The sequence below is a fragment of the Heterocephalus glaber genome, unplaced genomic scaffold (assembly GCF_053883595.1).
Source record: "Heterocephalus glaber isolate CG9 unplaced genomic scaffold, H.glaber_assembly_v1.0 deba00001687, whole genome shotgun sequence".
In the NCBI taxonomy this organism is placed as follows: Eukaryota; Metazoa; Chordata; class Mammalia; order Rodentia; family Bathyergidae; genus Heterocephalus; species Heterocephalus glaber.
The window spans coordinates 23,502,626-23,525,154 of record NW_028258412.1 but is presented as its reverse complement, the minus strand read 5'-3'; the positions used below and the strand labels follow the sequence as shown (position 1 = coordinate 23,525,154).

Genomic DNA, 22,529 nt, shown 5'->3' with positions numbered 1-22,529 from the left:
AGTCTCAGCCTCCGGGATGTTGAGGGCCCAGGGTGTGTCCAGGACATGGCAGAGAATGAAGTCCTGGGTAAAAATAGCCATTTGTATGTTTGGCCTCCGAGGCCTTGCTGAGGCGTGAGGAGTCCCCGGGCAGGCAGCCCAGACCCGGCAGTCACTCCTGCCGTCCTGTGCCCAGGAGAAGGAGAGGAACGCACGGAGGAAGAAGAAGAAAGCGCCAGCCACAGCCAGCGAGGAGGCCGCCTTCCCACCCGTGGTGGAGGACGAGGAGATGGAGGCATCGGGTGCCAGTGGGAATGAGGAAGAGATGGCTGAGGAGGTGGAAGGTGAGGGCAGGTGCAGGGGCAGCTACCGGGCTGCGAGAGGGTGGGAAGCGACCTCTTAGCTCTGTTCTCCAGTCCACCTGGGCCTCCCTCACCAAGGGAGAGCATCACCTGTGTGAATGAGGGGAGGGGCAGTGGCAGCCACGACGGGAGTCGAGATCAGCCTCTCCAGAGGGCGTCACGCCTACACTGTCCTGAGCCCCCACACCAGTGACCATAGGTCCAGGACAGCCTTGTTGACAACTGGTCTCTTGTGGCGCTGAGGTTGGAACCTAGACCTTCGCCCTGAGTGACACATCCAGCCCTTTTTTTATTTTGAGACAGGTTTTTCACTAAGTTGCCCAGGCTGGCTTGAACTTGAGATCTCCCTGCCTCAGCCTCCTAGAGGGCTGAGATGCCAGATGTGTGCCACTGGAGCCTAAGAATGCACTCGTTTTTTTTTTTTTGGTACTAGGGGAGCGAACTTGGGACCTTGCGTTTGCGAGGCAGGCGCCGGAACCACTGAGCTAAATCCCCGGCTCTTTTTTTTTTGAGACAGGGTCTCATTGTGCAGTTCAAGCTGCTCTTGATCTCTGTGTAGCCCAGGTTGGCCTAGAACTTGCATCGATCCTCCTGCCTCAGCCTCCCAAGTGCTGGGATCACAGGCGTGCACCACCACACCAAGTTATAAAGTTTACCTTTGAAAATAGTTTTGCCCAGGATTAATTTACAAGTTCACTGATAGGAACAGAACAGCTAGTACGCACATCACGTGATGTGTGGTGCTCTCCCCTTGCCTACTGTCCCCATGGACCATGTGGGTACCGGAGGCCCAGGCAGGTCAGCGTCTCTGCTCAGGGCCGGGTCAGACCCAGTGTGGGCCCTGTCCCCGAGAGGCCCCCCTCAGGCGGCTAGAGAGAGAGAAAGGTGACAGCGCGGGAGGGAGGCCCGGCCACTCCGTGCCGCTGGTGGAAGGAGGAGCTGCCCGGGGGAGGAGATTGTCACTCCTGCACCTCCTCACAGAGCCGGCTGCTGGGGGTGTCTGAACCCAGGCTCCGGCCCTGTGGCCACTCCGACCACCTTTGTCCCACCCTGTCCCCAAGGAGGCCGAGGTGTCCCTGCCTCTGCCTCCGCGTTGGCCCTCCGGCCCCTGCGTGTGGTGAAGGGGGATACACTGGGCCTGGCCGTGCGGGCTGTGTGCTGTCCGCCTCCTGGTCCCCATCTCTGGGGCACATAGGTGGTGGGGCCCCCAGCTGGCATCGTCAACTCAGGCCTGGGTTCTGGAGCCCATTCCTCCTGCCAGGGGTTGCGCTGGCTGCGACTGGGCCGGGCGAAGGGGTCCCCACCGGGCCTTTCGTCTGGAAGGAATGGGAGCCAAGGGCAGGGGTCAGGGGCTGAAGGAGTGGGCCGCCGTGAGCGCCTGTCCCTGTGGGGTCACACCTGGGAAGGAGCAGGGGCCGGGCTGGGCCGGGAGGGTCACTGACGGTGGGGCCGCGGCGGGTGTGTATCTAACCGGGGTCGGGGAGTCCCCAGCCCACACGCGGGGCTCCCAGTCACCCCTCCGGCCACCCCTCCTGCCTGCCCAGGGTGCCCTGGGCCGAGACCCGATGGCCGGGGCCCTGTGGCGGTGAGGCGCCGGGCGGACGCGGCCTTGAGGCCTCTGCCTTTCTCCCGTCCTTGCGGGGTTTCCGGCGCCCGCTGTGTCTGCAGCCCCGTGCCAGGGTCCGGGCACACGTAGCACGTGTGGTCCTCGAACTCTGCCCTCCCTTCTCTGTGTTGAGGGGTGGCAGTGTCCCTGAGCTGTCAGCCCCTGGGCGCCCCACGGGCCTCCTGACAGCTGGTGTCAGCGCCTGCCACCCACGGGACCTGGACAAGACCCCCACCCCGGGAGCCACATGGCTGTCACCAGCAGGGCGGGATGGCCGGTGGCCAGGGTTGAGGATCCCCAGGGTGGATGTTGCCTTGTCCCTGCTGGGAGGCCTTGGGCACCCTGCGCACGCCGTGCCTCGGCTTGCCCACCTGTGCATGGGGTGAGGACTCGGGCCCTCCCCAGCCTCCCCTCTCCATGCTGCTGGCTGCCTCACGCCTCTGACTCTTCTGTAACTTCCTTCCAGCCTTGCCGGCCCCCGGGAACGAGGTCCCCAGAGGGGAATGCAGTGGCCCAGGTACGGATCTGGTTGGGGCGGGGTGGGCAGCCCCTCCCGGGAGAACCCTCTGCACCTGCCACCTGCGCTCTTCCGGGGCTTGGCCCGGGAGCTTGCTCCTGCGCCACCTTGCCTGGTGACCTGGTTTCTGGGTGTCTGCATCTCACAGACGGGGGCACACTGAGCCCCAAGACAAGGCCAGAGGGGGTTTTAGGGCTGGAGCCGGGTGCCCTTGCCCTGGCTGGGGCCTGCGTCCCCAAAGCCAGCCAGGGGTGTGGTGGGCCATGTCCCTGGTGGCCATGATGATGGCACAACGCCCCCTGCTCTCTGCTCCCTGTCTCCGCCCAGCAGGGCAGGACCAGGGTTCTGTCCGCACTACAGACGGGGAAACTGAGGCCAGGAATGGCCTTTGTGTCCCTCGGTGTGCAGCCCTTCTGAGCAGCCCCGGGGTGAGGCCCGGGAGAGAGCGGGAACCCCCAGAAGAGGGTGCGGCCGCAGGAACCTGCCAGCTGCCACCCCGTGGGTCACCCCTGGTGCCACCAGGGCTCAGTCTCAGGGCTGGGTGCCAGGCAAGGCAGCAGGCATGTGGCCCTTGGGCTCTTCTGGGGTGCGTTTGCATTTCTTACCCTCTGTCTCTCGCCTTGGGCAGCCACTGTCAACCACAGTTCGGACACCGAGAGCGTCCCTTCCCCGCGAGCCGCTGATGCTGCCAGGGAGCCGGGGCTCAATGGACCCCAGCCCCTGCCCGCCCCGGCCCCCGATGGGCCCCCTGCCCAGCCACCCACACCGCCGCCAGAGGACACCCCAGCCCCTGCTGAGTCTGCCCCAGGCCCTGAGGCCAGCGGCCCCCCCACATCCCCAGCAGTCCCCTCATCGCCCGCCGCACCGACTGCTATGGTCCCCAAGGAGGAGGAGGAGAAGGAGGAGGACGGGGAGGAGGAGGCGTCCACCATGGTGCCCCCAGCTGAGGATGGGGAGGGGCCGAAGCCCCCCACGGAGGAGCTGACGGGGGCCCCGGTGAAGATGCAGGAGGCCGACGCAGCCCCCGAGGAGCTAGCCAAGAGCGAGTGCACAGCGGAGGGCCCCATGGGCGCCCAGGACAAGGGGGCGATGGACGAGGCTCCACTGGTGCCCGAGGGCCCGCTCAAGGCTGAGAAGAAGGAAGGCCCCAGTGGCAAAGGCCCCGCCACCAGGGGCTCAGCTGCCCCGCAGGACAGCGATTCCAGCGCCACTTGCAGTGCCGATGAGGTGGATGAGCCGGAGGGAGGCGACAAAAGGAGGTGAGCATGGCCAGAGCCGGACAGCCAGGTCCGTGGAAGCCCCAGGACCACCCAGGGCCACAGCGCCCTCTCCCCGTGTGTCTGTCCGGGCTCCTTCCTGTGAGACGGACGGCCCGTTGCAGGCCTGGCCGGGCCCTCTCACCGGTCACACCCGTAGGCACCTGTTTCCTTACAAGGCCGCGCTGGGGTCCCAGGTCGGGCATGGACGGAGAGGCCCGATCCTGCCCTCCACGCTGCACCCGGGAGTGGCAGGTGCAGAGGCCCCAGGTGGCCAGGCCTGGCTCCGGAGCTGCAGGCCAGGCGGGCCGCTTCTCCCGTCTGGGGCAGTGGGAAGCCTTGGGGCTCCGAGCGCTGGGCTGGGACTCGGCCTCTGACCCCGCGTGCACAGCCAGGAGGTGACCACAGTTGTGCCCAGGATGACAACGGAGGTGCTGGGTGTTGGGGCACTGGGGCCAGGGAAAGCTGCAGATCTGAGACTGGGTGCTCTGTCACCAGCCCCTCCAGCCATGGCTCTGGGGGGACAGTAGGCCGGGGTGCTCCTGGGAGAAGCCGGCTGGGCGACCCCACACCAGCCTGTTCGGGTTTCTTCCTTTCCTCCCGTCTGCTTGGTGTGGGCCCTGCCCTGGCCTGGGCGTGCCACATTTTAACCGTTTTCCACTCGGGCTCCCCGGGTCATCACCTGACTGGGTGCGTGTGGTGGCCGAGGGAGAACAGGGCCCGGCCCTGCCCACATGCACCATGCCGGGCTGTTCCAGAGGCAGGTGCAGGTGCAGGCGCAGGCGCATCCCCTTATTTTGACTCTAAACAGTGTGCTCTGTTTTCTTTCTGGGTGGAGCCCTTGCCTTTGCCTGCATCTGCCTGGGGCCCCGAGTTCCTCACCCCAAAGTGACCTGCATGTCCCCCGCCGGTGGGACTCTCTCCTTGGCCTGTGCCCCGGGGGACACAGCCGGGCCAGCAGGTTTGTCAGGGCCCCAAGTCTCTGTTTCTCAAAGCCCAGCAGTGCTCCAAGTGCGGCCAGCCAGGTTCTGTGTGTCTAGCGAGCCACCCCACCCCATCCCTGCTGGCTGGGGACCTCACGGACCCACGTTCGTGCCCTGGTGCGAAGCTGAGCTAGTGCTGCTAGGTGGAATCCTGCCCAGGACACACGAGGCCTGCAGCGCTGGAGAGAGCCAGGTGCTGCCTGGTGCTTGCAGCCTCTGGCCTCTCCCCAGCACCCTGTCCAGGGACGCATCCTTCCTCCCAGCTGGGTCTGGCGTGTGTCCACCCTGTCCTGATGTCCAGCGCAGCCCCCATGGGACACAGCCCTGGGCTAGGAGTGAGGACACCTGGCCGCCACGCCCGCCTGCCCCAACCACTCCCCGCCTTGGGGCCTGCCTCGTCCTCCGGGGGAGCAGGGCTGGACTCCGGCTGACCCTTTCCTGGCAGACAGCCTGCCCCTTCCCTGCACCAGCCACTGCGCAGGGCCAGGCGGCGTCAGGGGACACAGCGAGATGCGTCAGAGCGCGCCCCAGGACGGGTGGGCCCCGCAACCCCAGGGCCTGGCTGCCCGCCCAACACCCCAGCCCAGTGAACTCTGTGACCCGGACAGCGCAAGACAGGGCTTGCCTGGCCTCTGGCCAACACTCCAGGAGAACATCGCCCGCTCTGGCCCCCCAGGCGGCGCTGCCCGGGTCAGCCTGGCAGGTGACCAGAGATAGAGGCTTTGATCGCGGGTCCCTGGCCACCTGCCCGCCCCATCCCGCGTCCCAGAGTAGGGGCCTCTGCACTTCCTGGCAGGCAGCCTGGGAAAGTCCCTTCCCGGCCTCAGTTTCCCACCAGTGGGCTGAACGAGGACACCCTGTTCAGTGTCAGCACAGCCTCGTTAACCCAACGCAGGTGCATGGGTGCCCAGCGGGTATCTGCTGACCCTCCTGGGCCAGTGTGGCCTTCCCAGGGTGGTACCCCTGCCTCCCTTTCTCCAGGGGGGAAACCAAGATACCCTTACCCCAGGAGGTGAACCTGCAGCACGGCGTGGGTGGCAGCCCAGCCGCTCCATCTCGGGCACCGTGCCAGGCCCTGCCAGCCCCTCCCCTCTGGCCTTTGGAGAGGAAATAAAAGCTGTCTTCCCGGAGAGCAAGGGCGAGGGCAGGAGAGGCCGGGCCGCCTGGGGATGTGAGGCTCTGAGTGCCAGCTCCTCTGCACTCTTGGCCTCCACCGGCCACCGTACCACCTGGGACTCCAGCCCCGCAGGCCTGGGCTTTGCACCCGGACCCCTGTGCTGGGTGCTTCCCCCTCACCCCTGAGAGGCCCAGCTGGGACCAGAGGCCTCCTGTACCCCGCCTTGTGCTGCGCGTGCCCCAGGCTCCTCCTGCTCTGCTCCACTGTGGAGGCACTCACTAAAGAGAGGTCTAGCCAGGCACGGTGGTGCATGCCTGTAATCCCAGCACTCAGGAGGCTGAGGCAGGAGGATTGCTATTTCTGGGCCAGCCCAAAGCCCTGTAGCAAGTTTAAAGTCAGCCTGGAGTACATTAAGACCTTGTCTCGGATAGAAAGGGACCTGGGCTCCAAGTGGCTGGTGGTGGCGAGTTAGAGGCAGGCCTTGCCCACAGCCCCTGCCAATCTGACCATCCTCCTGCTTGGGGGAGGAGCCCCTGGGAAACTGAGGAAAGAGAGCACTAAGGCCCTGTATCGACAGCCCCAGTGCCCAGTCCTTGTGGGGCAACGCAAGGACTATTTTAAACATGCTGTAAAAATAGACTTCATATCTCCGTAGAGGCGTATTTACACGCAGGCACGAGTTTGAATCTCAACTTAGAGATTTGTATTTTAGTGCTTTTGCGCTTTTACACACATAGGAAATAGAGCGTGTTCCTGTTTTTACCGTTCATAGGAAAATACAGCCGCTCCTTGGACAGCTCGCTCTGCCGGCTGCGCCTCTCCGTGCTCAGTGTGGCAGGAGCGGGGCGCACGCACTGCTGAGCTCACCTCCCTGGGCTGCCGTGGGTCCCTGGGCCTCCCGCCCGGCTCTGTCCTCTTGCTTGGTCAGGTGGCCTGGTCAGTGATGCCTTCCTGCTTTCCTTCTGCCCATGCGGCGGCTGAACCCTCGGGCCTCCATCTCTCTTTAAAACATTTTTTTCCATTATTTTATTTTTCATTTTAAAAAGTCCACGTTTGTAGGGTACGGTGATGACACCGTGGGGTTGGTGCACACTCATAGTGGTCTTAGTTCTCTTTGCTTTCCCTCTGCTCTCTCTTCCCTCCATCTCTCGGGCCCTTCCCATTTGATAAAGCTGTCTCCTTACTGCCCTACCTGTCTTTTATTTTGCTTTTTATTTCCAATTTGGGCTTCTCATGTAAGAGAAACCATGCAACATTTAAGCTTGTATGTCTGATTTATTTCACTTAACATTGTGGTCTCAGGGTGCATCCACTTTCTACAGATGAGTCAAGTTTATCCTTCTTTTTGGCAGAGTAGTATTCCATGGTGTGTAAATATCGTGTTTTCTTTATCTCTTCATCTATTGATGGACCGAGACTGCTTTCAACGTTTAGCTGTTATGAATTGTTTTTATAAACGTAGGTGTCCATGGATCCCTATAATATGACGTCTTGAACTCTCCAGAAGATACCAAGACAGGGAATAGCTGGGTCAAATGGGATTTCTGGTTTTAGTTTTTTGGAGGAGCCTCCACACTGATTTCCACAGTGGTGTACTAGTTTACCTTCTCACCAACAGTGTAGATGGGCTCCTTTTTTGCCACAGCCTCACCGACATCTGTCATTATTTTATGATAGCCATTTTTTCTGCAGTGACGTGGAATCTCAGTGTTGTTTTAATTTGCATTTCTCTAATGGCTAGAGATGTTGAGCATTTCTTCATGTATTTATTGGCCATTTATACTAATTCTGTAAAGCATCTATTCATCTTGTTTGCCCACTTTTTCATTGGGTCTTTACTTTGGGGGAATCTAATTTTTTCAGTTCCATATATATATATTTACATATATATATATATACACACACACACATATATATATATATATATATATATATATATATATATATATATTTTTTTTTTTTTTTTTTTTTTTTTTTTTTGGTCCCAGGGATTGAACTTGGGCCCTTGCAATTGCAAGGCAGGTGGTGGGACCACTGAGCTAAATCCCTGGGCCCCCTTTTATATTCTTGATGTGAGGAGAAGCTGGCAATTTTTTTCCCCGTTCTGTGGGTTGTCTCTTCATTCTGTTGGCTGATTATTTTCTGTGCAGCTTTTTAATTTGCTGTGATGTCATTTGTTGATTCTTGGTGCTATTTCCTGTGCAGCTGGGTTCTTTTCAGAAAGTCCTTGCCTACACCTGTGACTTCAAGTGTTTCACCTATTTTATTTTCTGCAGGTTTAATGTATCTGTTTTAACATTGAGGTCTTTGGTCCGTTTTGATTTTACTTGAGTACATGGAGAAATACATGGTCTAGACTCAACCTTCTGCACGTGGACAGCCAGTTTTCTCAGCACTGTTTATTAAAGAGGCTGTCTGTCCTCTGGTGTGTGGTTTTGGCCCCTTTGTCAAAGATCAGATGGTTGAATGTGCTTGGGGTTGTTTCTGCATCTTCTGTTGTGTTTCATTGATCCTCAGGTCTGTTTTTGTGTCGGTATCATGCTGTTTTAATCACTGTAGCTTTATAGTATAACTTGGGGATTGTGATGCCTCCTACTTTGCTCTTGTTACCCAGGATTGCTTTTGCTATTCTGGTTCTGTATGAATTTCAGGGTAGTTTTCTCCAGTTCTGTGAAGAATGCTGTTGGAATTTTGATTGGTACTGCATTAAATCTGTGTATCAGCTTTTGGTTCTGCCTATCCAGGAACAGGGGATAGCTTTCCCTTTTCTGATGTCCTCTTTGATTTCTTTTTTCAGAGTACTATAGTCCTTATTGTAGAGATCTTTCACTTTTACGTTAATTCCTGAGTATATCATTTTTCTTGGTGCTATTGTGAATGGCATTCCCCCTAATCTCTTCCTCAGTAGGTTCATTATTGGTGTACAAGAGTGTTTTGGTTTTTGTGTATTGATTTTTGTATCTTTCTCTTTTGCTGAATTTGGTTATTCAGTGAGTCTTTTGGTGCATTTTTTGCGTTCTTCTGTGTAGAGGATCATGTCATCTGCAAATCATGGTAACTTGACGTTCTTCCTTTCCTGTACGTATCCCTTTTATTTCTTTTTCTTGCCTAATTGCTCTGACCAATGTCTCGTGCTAGGTTGAACAGGAATGGTGACAGAGGGCATCTTTGACTTGGTTCTGATTTTAAAGGGAAGGCTTACAGTTTTCCCCATGTAGTACAATGTTGTCAGTGGGTTGGTCATAAATGGCTTTTACTGGATTGAGGTAAGGTCCTTGTATACCTGTTTTCTTCAGTGTTTGATTTTTTTTTTAATCGTAAATGGACGTTGGATTTTGCCAGAGGCGTTTTCTGTGTCTATGAGATGTTTGTATGACTCTTGTCACACGTTTATTGGTTTGCATGTGCTGAACCACCTACATCCCTGGGATGAAGCCTGCTTGGTCCTGGTTTATGATCTTTTTGATGATTTGCTGCACTGTTTACCAGTACCTTGTGGAGGATTTTCAAATCGATACTTGTTAGAGAGCTAGGCCTGTGGTTCTCGCTCTTGCCTGGATCCTCATCTGGCTGTGGAGCTGGCTTAATGGCAGCTTGCAGGGATGGCTGGGGAGTGTACTCTCCACCTGTCTTCCGGCGTAGTTGTCAGGTTCCCTGTCAGATGCAGGGCTGCAGCGCCTGCCAGGGTACAGGGAGCACAGTGAGTGGGGGAGGAGAAGGTGCTACCTAAGCCTCCAGGTCCAGGACAGGGATGGCGCCTCCGGTGGCCCCAGCTTGGGGCACTTGGCCAGAGGGGGGCAAGTGTAGCAGGAGGCTGGAGAGCCAGGAGGCACAGCGTGCAGCCAAGCGCAGGCTCAGGGTGCTCCTGGCAGAGCTGAATCTGGACAGCAGCAGAAGGAGGAGGGAAGCAGGTGGGCAGGGGCTGGCAGCATGTGGGGGTCAGGGTGACCTTCCTCCGTCCGGCCCCACCTGCAGGCCGTGGGCAGACTCAGCAGGCGTCACCCGGCTGCCTGCTGCTCCCGCTCAGCCGAGCATGTGGCAGGTGGGGGTGGGGGGCCGGTACCCGCAGCGATGGCCTGTCACATGCCTCGATCCTGCCACGGCAGAGAGAGGAGGGCGGGCACCCGCAGGGCTCTGCACACCCTGCGTCAGCCCTGCCCCATCCTCCAGGAGGCGGCCTGGGCTCTGCACAGACGGCCTGAGCTGTGTCCCTGTCGTCGCCGTGCCTGCCTCAGAGCAGTGTCTGTGGCTGCCGTTGGTGTGTGTCGTCAGTGTGTGTGGTCGGTGCCTCCCTCAGCTGTGCCCTCTGGTCGGGTTCCAGGCCCCTGGCTGCTGTCCTGCCCAGTGTCGGTCTCTGAGCCGACTGCTCAGGGCCCTGGGGCAGAGTCCAGGTTCTGTGTCCCCTGGTGGAGTCACTGTGCCTGCGTGGGGAGTTCCTGGAAATCTCTGTGGTTTCCTGAAGGTGGCAGCCGCTGTGGCCCTGGGGGGTCCTCAGCGGCAGGTGGCAGTGCTGTCTCTGTGCCCGCTAGGGCACAGGAAGTCTGTGGCCCTCTGCTTCCGTCTCACGTGGGGCACAAGGACAAGGGATTCCATTGCGGGGCATGGCTCCCTGCTGCCCGGTCCCTGTAGTGGGGTTGAGTTGGCTCTGTGGCCACAGCCCTGCCCTGTCTCCCGGAATCTCCCCTCCGCCTCTGTCTGCTTGAGTCTTTGGCGGCGGCCGGTCCGCTCCTGGAGGCCTGTGGTTTAGGTGCCGGCTCTGGCTTCTCCGGGATCTTCCCACCCGTGGCCATCTGGGGACTTTGGATCCTGGCCTGGCCCCGACCATGCCTGGCTTCCGGGCCCCTGGCTGGGTCGGAGGCCATTTGGGCCCTAGCGGGGCAGGTGGGGCCTGGAGGAGTCTGCGCTTTCCAGTCAATCCCTCAGCCTTGGCTGGGGGGCCCTGGACGCTCACCCCCCCTCTTGGGGCCTCTGTCCTGCACCGGTTGAGGGCCATGGTGACAGGCTGGGCCCTGCCCCAGGGCGTCCTGCTCATCCCGAATCTGCCAAAGGCGGGATCTGGCCTGACGTGCCTCTCCCTGCAGGCTGCTGTCCCCAAGGCCCAGCCTCCTCACTCCAGCCGGTGACCCCAGGGCCAGCGCTTCACCCCAGAAACCGCTGGACCTGAAGCAGCTGAAGCAGCGTGCAGCCGCCATCCCCCCCATCGTGAGTGTTGGGGTACAGCAGGGTGGGCTGGGGACTGTATCTATGGCTGCTCTGCGCTGGCACCTGCTTCCTGGAGAAGTCTCCTCGGGACGGGCGGGGCAGGGCAGCGAAGGAAGCCGGAGGGGCAGGGTCTTCTCTCTCGTACACCCCCAGTGGGCTCCTGAGCCCCCTGACCAGGGGGAGAGGAGGAGTCAGGAAGTCCCCTGGGGTGTAACAGCACCTCAGCCGGATGTGTGGGAGCCCCCAGTTCTGATCCTGGGCCTGTGGGGGACCCTTTGAGGGGCACCTTTCAGGACCCCGGCAGCTCTGAGTCCTCCAAGGGATTTGGGGCACAGGGCCGGAGCTGGGCAGCTAGGATGAGCCCCTTTCTGAGGTGGGTGACTCCCTGTGCCAGGACCCTTGGCCCCACTGGTGACCGGAGTCCCTGGCTGCCCTGGGCCCATCGCCCAGGGCCACATCTGTGACCCTGGATGCCGTCTGCACCGGCTCCCTCCAACAGGTCACCAAGGCCCATGAGCCCTCCCAGGAGGATGCAGCAGCCCCTCTGCTGGCTCCTGCGGCCCCTCCAGCCCCGCAGCACCTGCAGGCCGAGAGCGGCGCCTCCCAGCAGCCCAGCAGCAGCCCCCGGGGCAGCAGCAGGAGCCCCGCACCCCCCACCGAGAAGGAGGGTGAGTGAACAGGCGGGCTGGCATCAGGCCATCGCCCGGCCAAGCCCAAGGCGGGAGGCCAGCAGGGCTGTGGTGCACGGTGGGGGTGGCATCTGGTCTGCAGTGGGGCCCCGTGGCCTCTGGTGGATCTGCCCTGCCCAGGAAGCGTGGCTCAGCGAGGCCGTCCATACAGGGCTTCTGGGGCTGGTGGTGACCGGAAGTGGCTTCCTCCTGGGGCCCCTGGGGTGATGCCAGCAGCCCTCCTGTCACTGGGTGGAGCTCTGCCCCAGGTGCTGGCCCCAGGGCCGCCCATTTCTGGCCCCCTGGTCCCAAGGCACCCCAAGCTCGCGTCCCCAGCAGTTACCTGCCTGGGTCAGCCTGGCATATGGCCAGTGCTGTTGGCACACGGCATCCCCACCGGAGCTGCCCAGGCTCCTGCCAGCCGTTGCAGGCATCCAAGGGCAACAGGGCCTCTGGGTTCCAGCAGTTGAACACTTGTCCCAGGACAGAGAGCAGAGCTGTCCCCAAACGGCTCCTCGCCTGCTGCAGGAGGTCTGAGGCCTTCCACACAGGCATTTTCGCAGCACCTAGGGTAGCCCAAGGCCACTGGGCCGGGACACCCATGTTGGCCCAGCCCTACCTGGGCAGTAGAGATTCGGGCCCTGGGCAATGGCAGGCACAGGGGGCTTTGGGCAGGGCAGGAAGCGTGGGAAGAAGGCAGCTGGTGCTCTGTGCAGCCCGCACAGTATGTGCAGAGGCCCTGGGGAAGAGGTGGCTTGGGTTATGGGGAGGTGCTGATGGGGTGGCAGAGGTCAGAGAAGGAAGTGGGGCCAGATGGTGCCAGGCCTCATGGGCTGTAGGAGAGAGGGTTTCAGGTCAGGAGGAGAGGACCCCCGCTGCTGGAAGGCTTTTAGGTGTGCGTGGGGCGGGGGGCGCAATCTGATCCGTCTCGGAAACCTCGCTCTGGTTCCTGTCAAACTGAGAGGACCTCAGGGACTGAGTGTAGAAGCGGAAGGCCCAGCGCTATTCCCAGGCAGCGACAGAGGCAGCCAGGACTTTGCAGGTGGTGGGAGGAGGGGATGGATTCAGAGTTCATTTCCGAGGTGCAGCTGCTGGGCTGTGACACCCCAGCAAGGGGTGGGCTTCGCAGAGCCCCTGTGGGGAGACATAGGGCTCAGAAGGACACTGCAGGACAGCGGGAGGTGGGGGTGTGGGCTCCAAACCCAGCCAGGACCGCCTGGGGCCAGCCAGCGGCTGCAGGGCCAGCCACACACAGGGAATGGGAGCCTGCAGCCCTTGGTTTCCGAGCTGGCGAGGGGCCTGGAACATCAGTGTGGGTGGGTCCGCGCTGTTTCCTGGCCTCACTCTCCGTGGGGCCAGTGCACCTGGCTTCAGGCACCAGAGCCTTTGTCACATGGCCTGCTTTGCACAGGCCCCGGGAGCATGACCCTGACACCCAGCGCTGCCTCTCTGCTCTCAGGAAGAGCCCACCTGGCTCCCATGTGCCCCGGCTCTGCCACGCTGATCCCTTGGGCTCCTCTGGGACCTGCGGAGGAACAAGCTGCCTGCCCCTCAGGTTCCCAGCTGCCTGGCCTTGATGCCTGTCCACCCCTGAGGCCCCTCGTGCCTGAGCACACAGGCCGGGTCCCGGAGCTGCCAGGCTTTGCAGTACGGCCACTTCCCCTGGGGGCCGGCAGGGAGCATGGATCCCCACACCATCAGCCCTGCACCTGCCACTGCCAGCACAAGTTCAGGGGCAGCCCAGGGGCCTTGCCAGTGGATCTCCATGCTCTCCTGCCTCACCCCACAGGGGTGTTTGGTTCCCTGGAGGTGGCTCAGGAACCTGGTCCTGGGGCCGAAGCGCTGTTCTTCCCAGTCGGTGTCTGTGCCCACCTCTCAGCCGGCTTTTCCCCAGTGTGGTCCTCCTGGGCAGCCTCCAGGCAGGGGACAGCTGTTAGCCGCAGACCCCATGGGACTCCCCAGGCCCGAGGGCGAAGGTTGGCACACCCCTGCCCTTCCCGTGGCAGTGCAGGCCTGGCCTGGCCCGATGGGTGGACCTGCTCAGCTTCCGTTTGTCAGACTGGGGCATCGAGGTCGTTTCCTGGAGGCGGCGGAGGGTGGACAAGCCCATGCTTGTAGTGGCACCAGAGAGCCAGTTGGGTTCAGGCCCCGACACGTGTGCATGTTGGCTGAGACAAGTCTGCACCTCTGGTCCAGCATCCTCAGGGGCAACCAAGACTCTCGTGTCAGTTCCTGTGTCTTTTGGGGCATCACAGGGACATGGGCAGCACCCAGGCCATCGAAGGCCTCCAGGCTGCAGCCGGGACCCCATCCTGGGTTGGCGGGGCTGTGGGGTCCTCAGGGGCAGCCAGGCACCACCTGACCTCCCGCCCACCTCGTGTGCCCAGCAGAGAAGCCCACGTTCTTCCCGGCCTTCGCGGCTGAGGGCCAGAAGCTGCCCGTGGAGCTGCCCTGCTGGACAGCGGGCCTGCCCTTCCCCATGCCCCCTCGTGAGGTGATCAAGGCCTCCCCGCACGCCCCGGACCCCTCTGCCTTCTCCTACGCTCCCCCTGGTGAGTGACTGCTGACTGGGCTCCTGGGCGACCACACACAGGCCCACAGCACCTCTGAGTTTTTCTCTCCCATTGCCTGCCCTGCTCAGGAGACAGATGCTCACCTGCTGTCCCAGGCTCAGGCACCCCATTGGCTCCCTACTGCCTCACATGCATTAGCTCTGCAGGTTTCTGAAAACCTTAGCCCCCCGCCCCCAGTAGATCATCTGGCCCATCAGCTCTAGGATCTCTCCCCGTGTGCTTCTGAGCCAGGACAAACAGTTGGTGCCCAATGCCTGTGCTACGAGGCCAGGTCTGAGGGTGTCCTGGGTTCTCCAGGCCTGCTGGGCTTGGCCAGGGCTGACCCAGGTGAAGAAGGTGCCTGGGGAGCCCCGAGGACAGGAAAGGCACGCCCAGTGGGGGGACGGCATGTGCAAAGGCCCAGAGGCAGGAAGGAGTGGGTGAAGCTTGAGGACCCAACCAGGCTGTCATGACAGTGGCTTGGGGGCAGCCACAGGGGCCCATTATAGGGAGCTCAGGAGCCATGTCGGGGGTCACACTACCCTGAACACAGTAGGGAGCCATCGATAGTTCACAGCAGGAGGAGGGTGTGAGCTGCAGACTTCTGAAGAGATCTCTTTGGCTGCCATGAGGACAGTTGACTCCTGAGGGGTGAAGTTGAGAACAGGGACATGGGTTTGGAGGGCTGCACAGGGCCTGAGCAGTGGAGTGGGTGGAGGAGGTGCCAGGGGCCCTGGGTCTGAATGGGAACCTGGCCCCTGGGCTGGGTGCAGAAATGTGTGCAGAGCGCCCCTAGCGGCCGTGGGGGGACGATGCATGGTCCCCTGCAGACAGCCCTGTGCCCTGCAGGTCACCCGCTGCCCCTGGGTGTGCACGACGGTGCCCGGCCCGGCCCCCCGCGCCCGCCCACCATCTCCAACCCACCGCCCCTCATCTCTTCTGCCAAGCACCCTGGTGTCCTTGAGCGGCAGATGTGTGCCGTCTCCCAGGTGAGCAGGCGTCACCGTGCGCAGCTGGCTGCTGCCTCTGAGCCATTGGAGCCGGACATGGGCCATCCCGGGGAGCGAGGGCTCTGGGACCAGGCTGTGTGGCCTGAGGCAAGTGGCTTCACCTCCTGGGCTCCCATGAAACAAGGCAGCAGGCACAGAGCCCAGCTCTAGCTCCCGCTCTGGCCAGCACGTTCTCGTGTGCTTCTGGCTGGGTCCCGCTGGCTGCCCTGTGGTCGAGTGCGGCGGGCGCTGTGACCTGCCTCTGCCCACAGGGAATGTCGGTCCAGCTTCACGTCCCCTACTCCGAGCACGCCAAGGCCCCGGTGGGTCCCATCACCATGGGGCTGCCCCTCACCATGGACCCCAAGAAGCTGGGTGAGGACCTGGGGTCCCAAGTGGCTCCGGCTGCCCGTGTGGGGTTGGGGGTGGACTCGGGCACAGCTGGGGTCCCAGGCGGTTGGGGTGGGGTGGGGGCAGGCTTCCTGCTGGGTGTGGGCTCACCCTCTTGCTGCTGCCCCCAGTGCCCTTCAGTGGAGTGAAGCAGGAGCAGCTGTCCCCCCGGGCTCAGGCCGGGCCCTCCGAGAGCCTGGGCGTGCCTACAGCCCAGGAGACGTCCGTGCTCCGAGGTGAGGCCGCACGCTGTCCCTGAAGCCTCCCAGGAGGCAGGGGCAGCAGTGGGCGGTGCCGCCTCCCAGATCCCCCCAGCCACTGCCCGTGAGACCTGAGCAGGACCTCTGGTCGCTCTTGGGCCGGAGGCCCAGGATGGGCACAGAGCCCACCACCCACTTCTCCTGTTTTCCAGGGACGGCTCTGGGCTCTGTGCTTGGCGGCAGCATCACCCGGGGCATCCCCAGCACGCGGGCGCCCCCCGAGAGCCCCGGCACCTACCGTGGCTCCATCACGCACGTAGGTACCAGGTGCAGGGGCGTTGGGCACAGGGCCTGGTGCCTCTCCTATGTGGTGCCAGGCGTGGGTCAGACCGTGCTGCCCCGGTGGTGGCTGAGCAGGGTGACGCGGAGGAGTAGCCGCAGGGCTGTCAGTAAAATGCTGTAAGTGCAGATGCCTGGGAGTCACTTAGGCCAGCATGGAGGTTGTACGTGGGCAGGAAGCTTGGGGAGCAGAGTGAATGCAGGCCGAGAGGTGGGTGGGTCCCGGCATGTGGTAGAGTGGTGTGTTTGTGTTGGATGCACACCCACCTGCACATTAGCAGTGGAACTTGAGGCCTCACGATTGTGTGAGATACAGTGACAGGTGCACTCAGCCCTGTCCTCCCTAGCCAGACACCCCTCCCTGCCCATGCCCTCCCGAGTGTGGCCTCCTGTGCTCCGCCCTAAGCACAGTATTGCAAGGTGGCAGGGCGATGTGGAGTCCCAGCCCATGCCCTGGGGGCCCGGAAGCCCAGGGGTTCAGGGCGTTCTGCCACCCCTCCTGGAGGATCACGATGTGGGCCACGGAACCCATTTGCTCCTGGGGGGCCCCTCAGAATTTGGGGACACAGAATCAACTATGCCCTTTGTGGAAGTGCAGACCGAGGCGCAGAGTGCGGTGTACGCAGGCCCCTGTGACCGTCCGACACTAGAGCTGCATTGGGACCACCCCACTCATGTCCTTGGGAGTCACTGGGTGGGAGGCCCCGTGCGGCCACCTGTGGTCGGCGTGAATCCGTCTGCGTGCTCCCTCCACATTGGTGCTTCTGTGTGTGGGTGGGAGGTCTTGGCCATGTCTGGTGGCACACCTCGGGGCATCTAGGGGTGCAGGCTGGGTGCCCCAGCGCAGTGGTCCCAGTCCCGAGACGGTGAGGGCTGTTTCACAGTTGGCCCAGACTGGGCCCCGGTCCTGGTCTGCCGAAAACCAGGTGTGTGATGCGTGGTCCGGCACCTGGCAGATGCTGGTGACTGAAACCCACATGGGGGACAGGCCCCCACTCCCACTCTGGCCCTCAGGAGGCCCTGTCCGCAGTCCCATGAGCCTCCCCGCACCCGAAGGGGACGGGCGAGTGGTGTTGGGGGGTCCTGGGCTGGGCTCACAGGCCCTCACCCCGCAGGGCACTCCGGCCGACGTGCTCTACAAGGGCACCATCACCAGGATCGTGGGGGAGGACAGCCCTGGCCGCCTGGACCGTGGCCGTGAGGACGGCCTGCCCAAGGGCCACGTCATCTACGAGGGCAAGAAGGGCCACGTGCTGTCCTACGAGGGTGAGTACAGGGTGCGGCGGCAGCACCAGGGTACAGGCAGGGCCTTACCCCTTCTGGAGCTGCAAGCCCTGTGCCCAGGTGGGACTCGGGGAGGACCGGGGAGCAGAGCTTATCTGGTCACATGACATTTCCTGGGACCAGCCCTGTGCCAGGCCTGGGGACACCACGAGGACTTGCAACAGGCCCTGTCCCCACCCCGTGAGCTCCCAGGCTGCCCCAGCGGGCTGTCCCCACACCACAGGCCGTGCCTCAGCTGGTTAGAAAGGAGCCAGGGAGCCAGGTTGGGGTCTGGCCCAAGAGCAGGCAGAGAGGAGATGGGGCACAGCCATGCCGGCGTCCTTCTGCGTGACCCTCCTGGACACCGTGTGAGAGGCAGTGGCCGCACTGTCTCCAAAGGGCGCAACCCGGCTGCGGGTCATGTTGGCCTCAGCTCTGTGCCTCAACCCTGCCGTTCCAGGGTCTGGGCTCCAGATCCAGGGAGCCTGGGTAGGGTTAGGGGATCCGGTGGTAGGATCCGAGCTTCCTGGTGGGTGTGGGTGCAGGTGAGGCCAGCTAGGTCTTCCCTTGGTGCTGGCAGCTGTGCCCCTCTCCTCTTCTGGGGCCAGGTGCAGGTCTCCCTGCACAGTGCGGGGGTGTGGTGCTGGGGACCCCCAGCAGCAGGCGAGGTGGGCGGTCGGCCTGTGTCCTACCAGTCTTGGGTAGAATCGAAGCTCGGGGCTCAGCAGCCTCCGTTGTCACTTTTGAATCTGCTCTCACTGCCACGGCTAGGACGGCTGTGGGGCCTCTTATTTGCGTCCAGGGCCTCCGAATCAGTGGGGAAACCCAACGGCTCCGTGGGCAGCGTCAGCCCAGCTCCCTCCAGGTGCCCATTCCTGAGCTACAAATGCAGGAGCAGAAGCCAGGGCTCAGTGCTGGGGCGAGGCTGCGGCTCCTGCAGCTTCTTTCTGATCCCAGACTCTGCACATGCGGGAGGGGTGTCCTCAGCCTGGCAGCTGCCAGGCCCCAAAGCAGCAAACCCCGCTGCTCAGACCCGGCCATGCAGGTGCCCATGGGGTGCACACATGGCAGCAGGGCCCTCACCATGCCGTGTGGTTCCAGGTGCCATGTTGGTGTCCCAGTGCTCCAAGGAGGATGGCAGGAGCAGCTCCGGACCCGCCCATGAGCCCACTGCGCCCAAGCGCACCTACGACATGATGGAGGGCCGCGTGGGCAGGGCCATCACCTCTGCCGGCATCGAGGGTGGGTGCATACACTCCTGCCACCCCTCACCTCCCTGCCGTGGGGCCCGGGGCCACCAGCCAGGTCTTCCCACTCACAGGACAGTGGGTCCAGGAGAGGATCCAGCTCTCAGTGCCCCCTGGAGGGTGGTCGGGGTGGGGAAGCAGATGGGGTCCTGTGCTGCCCTGGGCGGTGACAGACCCGTCCAGTCCGTGATGCCCGCACCCTCTCCTCCAGGTCTCATGGGCCGCGCCATCCCGCCTGAGCGTCACAGCCCCCACCACCTCAAAGAGCAGCACCACCTGCGCGGCTCCATCACGCAAGGTGCTGCCTCTGCCCGCGGCCCAGCCCCAGGCTGGAGGGAGGCGGGTGGCCGTGACCGGCTGGCGGGGGTGGAAGCTGAGGGAGGGTGTGGTGGCAGAGAGGGCAGGATGCCGCCCTGGCCTGGCAGCGTCACTCACCTGCTGTGTGCAGGTGCCAGTGTGAGCCGAGGGCACAGGGCAGGGGCTGCGCAGGCACTGCGGGCAGATCTGCCCTGCCTTCCCGCCTCCTAGTCGGTGAGAGCTGCCCAGCTTGCCAGGAACCCAATCCTGGGCTCCAGACAGCAGCCGGCCCGAGCCCCGAGGCACGGGGAGGGTCTGGCCCGGGCAGCTGGGCGGGCGGGCAGGAAGCCAGGGTCAGCTCGCCCCTGCCGCCTGCAGGCATCCCACGCTCCTACGTGGAGGCCCAGGAGGACTCCCTGCGGCGCGAGGCCAAGCTGCTGAAGCGGGAGGGCTCCCCGCCGCCCCCTCGTGACCTGGCCGAGGCCTACCAGGGCCGGTCCCTGGATGCCCTGGGCCCCCTGAAGCTGAAGCCGGCCCCCGAGGGCCTGGTGGCCACAGTGAAGGAGGCCGGCCGCTCCGTGCACGAGATCCCGCGTGAGGAGCTGCGGCACACGCCCGAGCTGCCCCTGGCACCACGGCCACTGAAGGAGGGCTCCATCACCCAGGTGGGGCTCTGCCACGTGGGGAGGGCTCTGTTGCCCAGGTGCGGCCATGTGCAGTGCGGCGGGGATTCTTTCCCCGTCCCCGATTTGCCAGTCAGTAGACTGAGGTTCAGAGACCTTGAGGAGCTCACCCAGGGTTACACAGCACCCCCTGGCTGACTGTGAAGCCCCAAAGCGATGCCCCAAGTCTGCACCATGTGCCTCTCAGCGTCCCCTTCTCCCACCTGCAGGTGGCGCCCTGGTCGCGGGAGCCCAATGGGAAGGAGGGGAAGAAGGGTGGGGGTGGGGAGGACAGAGAGGCCACCGCTGTCCAGGGCCGGCGGAGTGCGCACGGTGGGCTCTCAGCCCGAGCATGGCGCAGCCGAGGGCGGTGCCCACTGTGTCCTGGGCAGGGCCAGGCTGCCGCTCGTGTTCCTTTGGCGGTGGGGGCGTCTCCTCTTGAAGGTGATGGGAATGCTCTCCTGCCCTGTCCGGGGTCCCAGGCTGGCAGAGAGGACGGTGGTGGAGGCGGAGTCCTGGCTGCTCCATGCCCGGGACCCTGTCTCTGTGCCCAGCAGACATGAAGCTCAGTCCCAAGCTCAGTGCCCAAGGCCACGGCCCAGGTCAGGGGAGCCAGGCTCTGCTGCTGAATTCCCAGAGTGCCGCCGTGTGTGGAGGGTTTGCCCAAGGGCCCACTGCCGCCCGCAGGGTCTCCACTGGGCTTTCTGCCCCTTCCTGGGCACCCAGGCAGCCTCGGGTCAGGGGTAGTGTGACCCTCTCCCCTCAGCAGGGCCGTCTGTCCCCTGCCCGTGGGGGTGTGGTGTGTCACTCCCACGTTACAGGGAACAGGCGGCCGGGCCCGGGATGCCACCTGCAGGCTCGGGGTTGTCCCCTTGCCTTTGCTAGGACAGAATACCCGGCGCCTGTGACTTAGAGGAAGGAGAGCAGCTTAGCTCACAGCTTCAGTGGGTTCGGTCCCTGGTGGCATGGAAGGGTTGAGTATCCCTGGGACGCTCCTGCCTCATGGCGCCCCCAACCCCCAGGGCACGCCACTGAAGTACGACACCAGCGCGTCCTCTGCCAGCTCCAAGAAGCATGATGTGCGCTCCATCATCGGCAGCCCTGGTCGCACCTTCCCGCCCATGCTCCCGCTCGATGTGGTCACCGACGCCCGGGCTCTCGAGCGTGTCTGCTACGAGGAGAGCCTCAAAGGCCGGCCTGGTGCCTCGGGGGGTTCAGGGGGCTCCATCACCCGCGGGGCCCCTGTCGTGGTGCCTGAGCTGGGTAAGCCGAGGCAGAGCCCACTGACCTACGAGGACCACACTGCGCCCTTTGCCAGCCACCTGCCGAGAGGCTCGCCCGTGACAACCCGGGAGCCCACGCCACGCCTGCAGGAGAGTGAGTGGGGGCAGCCGTGGGTCCGTCTGCAGCTCGTCCCAGTCCCCCCAGCATCCTGCCACACCAAGACGCTTTTAAAAATTTAAATTGGGCAGGTGTGGTGGGGCCGAGTCAGGAGGCTTGCAAGTTCAAGCCCAACCTAGGGAACTTAGCAGGACACTGTCTCAGAGGAAAACGTGAAGAGGGCTGGCCATGCAGCTCCGTGTGAAGGCCCAGGTTCAGTCCCTAGCACTGGGAAAATCAAATGATGCCATTCCTCGGCGTACTGCCTTCCAGCAACTCTAAACTTAGAAAAAGGCAAAGCTACTCCACCGTAGCCCAGGATGCCTGCGAGTTGGGGCCTCCCACCTCTCCTTGCAATTCCCTGCCAAATTCCTGCACTGCACAGGCTGTGGACACCCCATCTTTGTTCCCCTCGTGCCAGAGGTGGGGATGGAGGTGGGCCCAGCTGTCTGCGTGCTGGGCCTTTGCACGTGCTGACCCCTGCCCGTCACCCCTGGAACTCACTGACCCCTTTCCAGCCTAACTCTGTCGCCGCCCGGGTGATGTGGGAACCCCCACCTCACCCCAACTCTGGGCACATCTTCTGACATTTAAAGTGTTCCCCTGGAACATTTATCACTCTGAGATCCTCATGGGTTTACTGGCCCCTTACCTGTCTCCCACCTTGAATGTCACCTCTGTGGGGCTCGAGGACTTTGTCCCCTGGCTGACCCCAGCTCAGATAAGCACTGGACACCACTGAGTCGCAGATAGAGACTGTGTGAACATGTCGTTGGACGAATGAATGAATGAGTAAATGAATTTCTTAAAAAGGGATTAAGCAAAGCGAATGAGTAAGTGGAAAGGAAAGTGAACTGAGAGCAGGCGGGGGGCGGGGGGCGGGGGGCGGAGGGAGGGGCGGAGCCAAGCGGCTGTGCGTGCGCTGAGCCCACCCACCGCTGTCCCTGCAGCCAACCTCCTGACCAGCAAGACGCCGCAGGACCGGAAGCTGACGTCCACGCCCCGTGAGGTCGCCAAGTCCCCACACAGCGTGGTGCCCGAGCTCCACCCGCACCCCATCTCCCCCTACGAGCACCTGCTGCGTGGTGTGAGCGGCGTGGACCTCTACCGCAGCCACATCCCGCTGGCCTTTGACCCCACCCCCATCTCCCGAGGGATCCCCCTTGACGCAGGTGAGTGTCAGGACCCCGAGAGTGCTGGCCCATGGTCTCCTGGAGGGAAACTGAGGCCCGGGGGGAGGAGGACCCAGCCGTGCAGGCGCGAAGAAGTTGGCTTAGAGCAGGATTCGAGGGACACTGCTGCTTAAACACTTCCTAGTGACTTTCGTTTCCTGCAGGCCCTATCAGTGCCTTTAGGGTTGCGAGCACATCAGCCGAGGGCTCACGTGTGTAGGCTGAGCTCACAGTCAGGACCTGTGTCTTTTCAGGGTGCCCTGCTCGGGTTCATTAGTGATTGGCACTTCGGTCCCCTGTGCAGGGGAGACTCAGCGTACAGACAGTGCGAGGAGCTGCTCCCGCATG

General features: G+C 62.6%; 1 protein-coding gene across 29 annotated transcripts in view; it reads left to right on the top strand.

The window, feature by feature from the left end:
• The window catches only part of Ncor2 (nuclear receptor corepressor 2), a 125,190-nt gene that overhangs the window by 90,711 nt on the left and 11,950 nt on the right, over positions 1-22,529 (top strand). For 26 of the 29 annotated variants that reach the window (XM_087198248.1, XM_087198246.1, XM_087198251.1 and 23 more), the window contains 16 exons: positions 176-323; positions 2,414-2,464; positions 3,093-3,723; positions 10,902-11,022; positions 11,522-11,690; positions 14,078-14,242; positions 15,092-15,231; positions 15,504-15,606; positions 15,753-15,857; positions 16,034-16,137; positions 17,276-17,426; positions 18,525-18,665; positions 18,882-18,968; positions 19,346-19,632; positions 20,652-21,006; positions 21,960-22,181. In XM_087198248.1, the coding sequence (XP_087054374.1) occupies positions 176-323; positions 2,414-2,464; positions 3,093-3,723; positions 10,902-11,022; positions 11,522-11,690; positions 14,078-14,242; positions 15,092-15,231; positions 15,504-15,606; positions 15,753-15,857; positions 16,034-16,137; positions 17,276-17,426; positions 18,525-18,665; positions 18,882-18,968; positions 19,346-19,632; positions 20,652-21,006; positions 21,960-22,181 (2,980 nt within the window). The remainder of the gene's footprint in view (positions 1-175; positions 324-2,413; positions 2,465-3,092; positions 3,724-10,901; positions 11,023-11,521; positions 11,691-14,077; positions 14,243-15,091; positions 15,232-15,503; positions 15,607-15,752; positions 15,858-16,033; positions 16,138-17,275; positions 17,427-18,524; positions 18,666-18,881; positions 18,969-19,345; positions 19,633-20,651; positions 21,007-21,959; positions 22,182-22,529) is intronic. The other 3 variants (XM_087198261.1, XM_087198252.1, XM_087198268.1) reach the window with 1 other exon arrangement.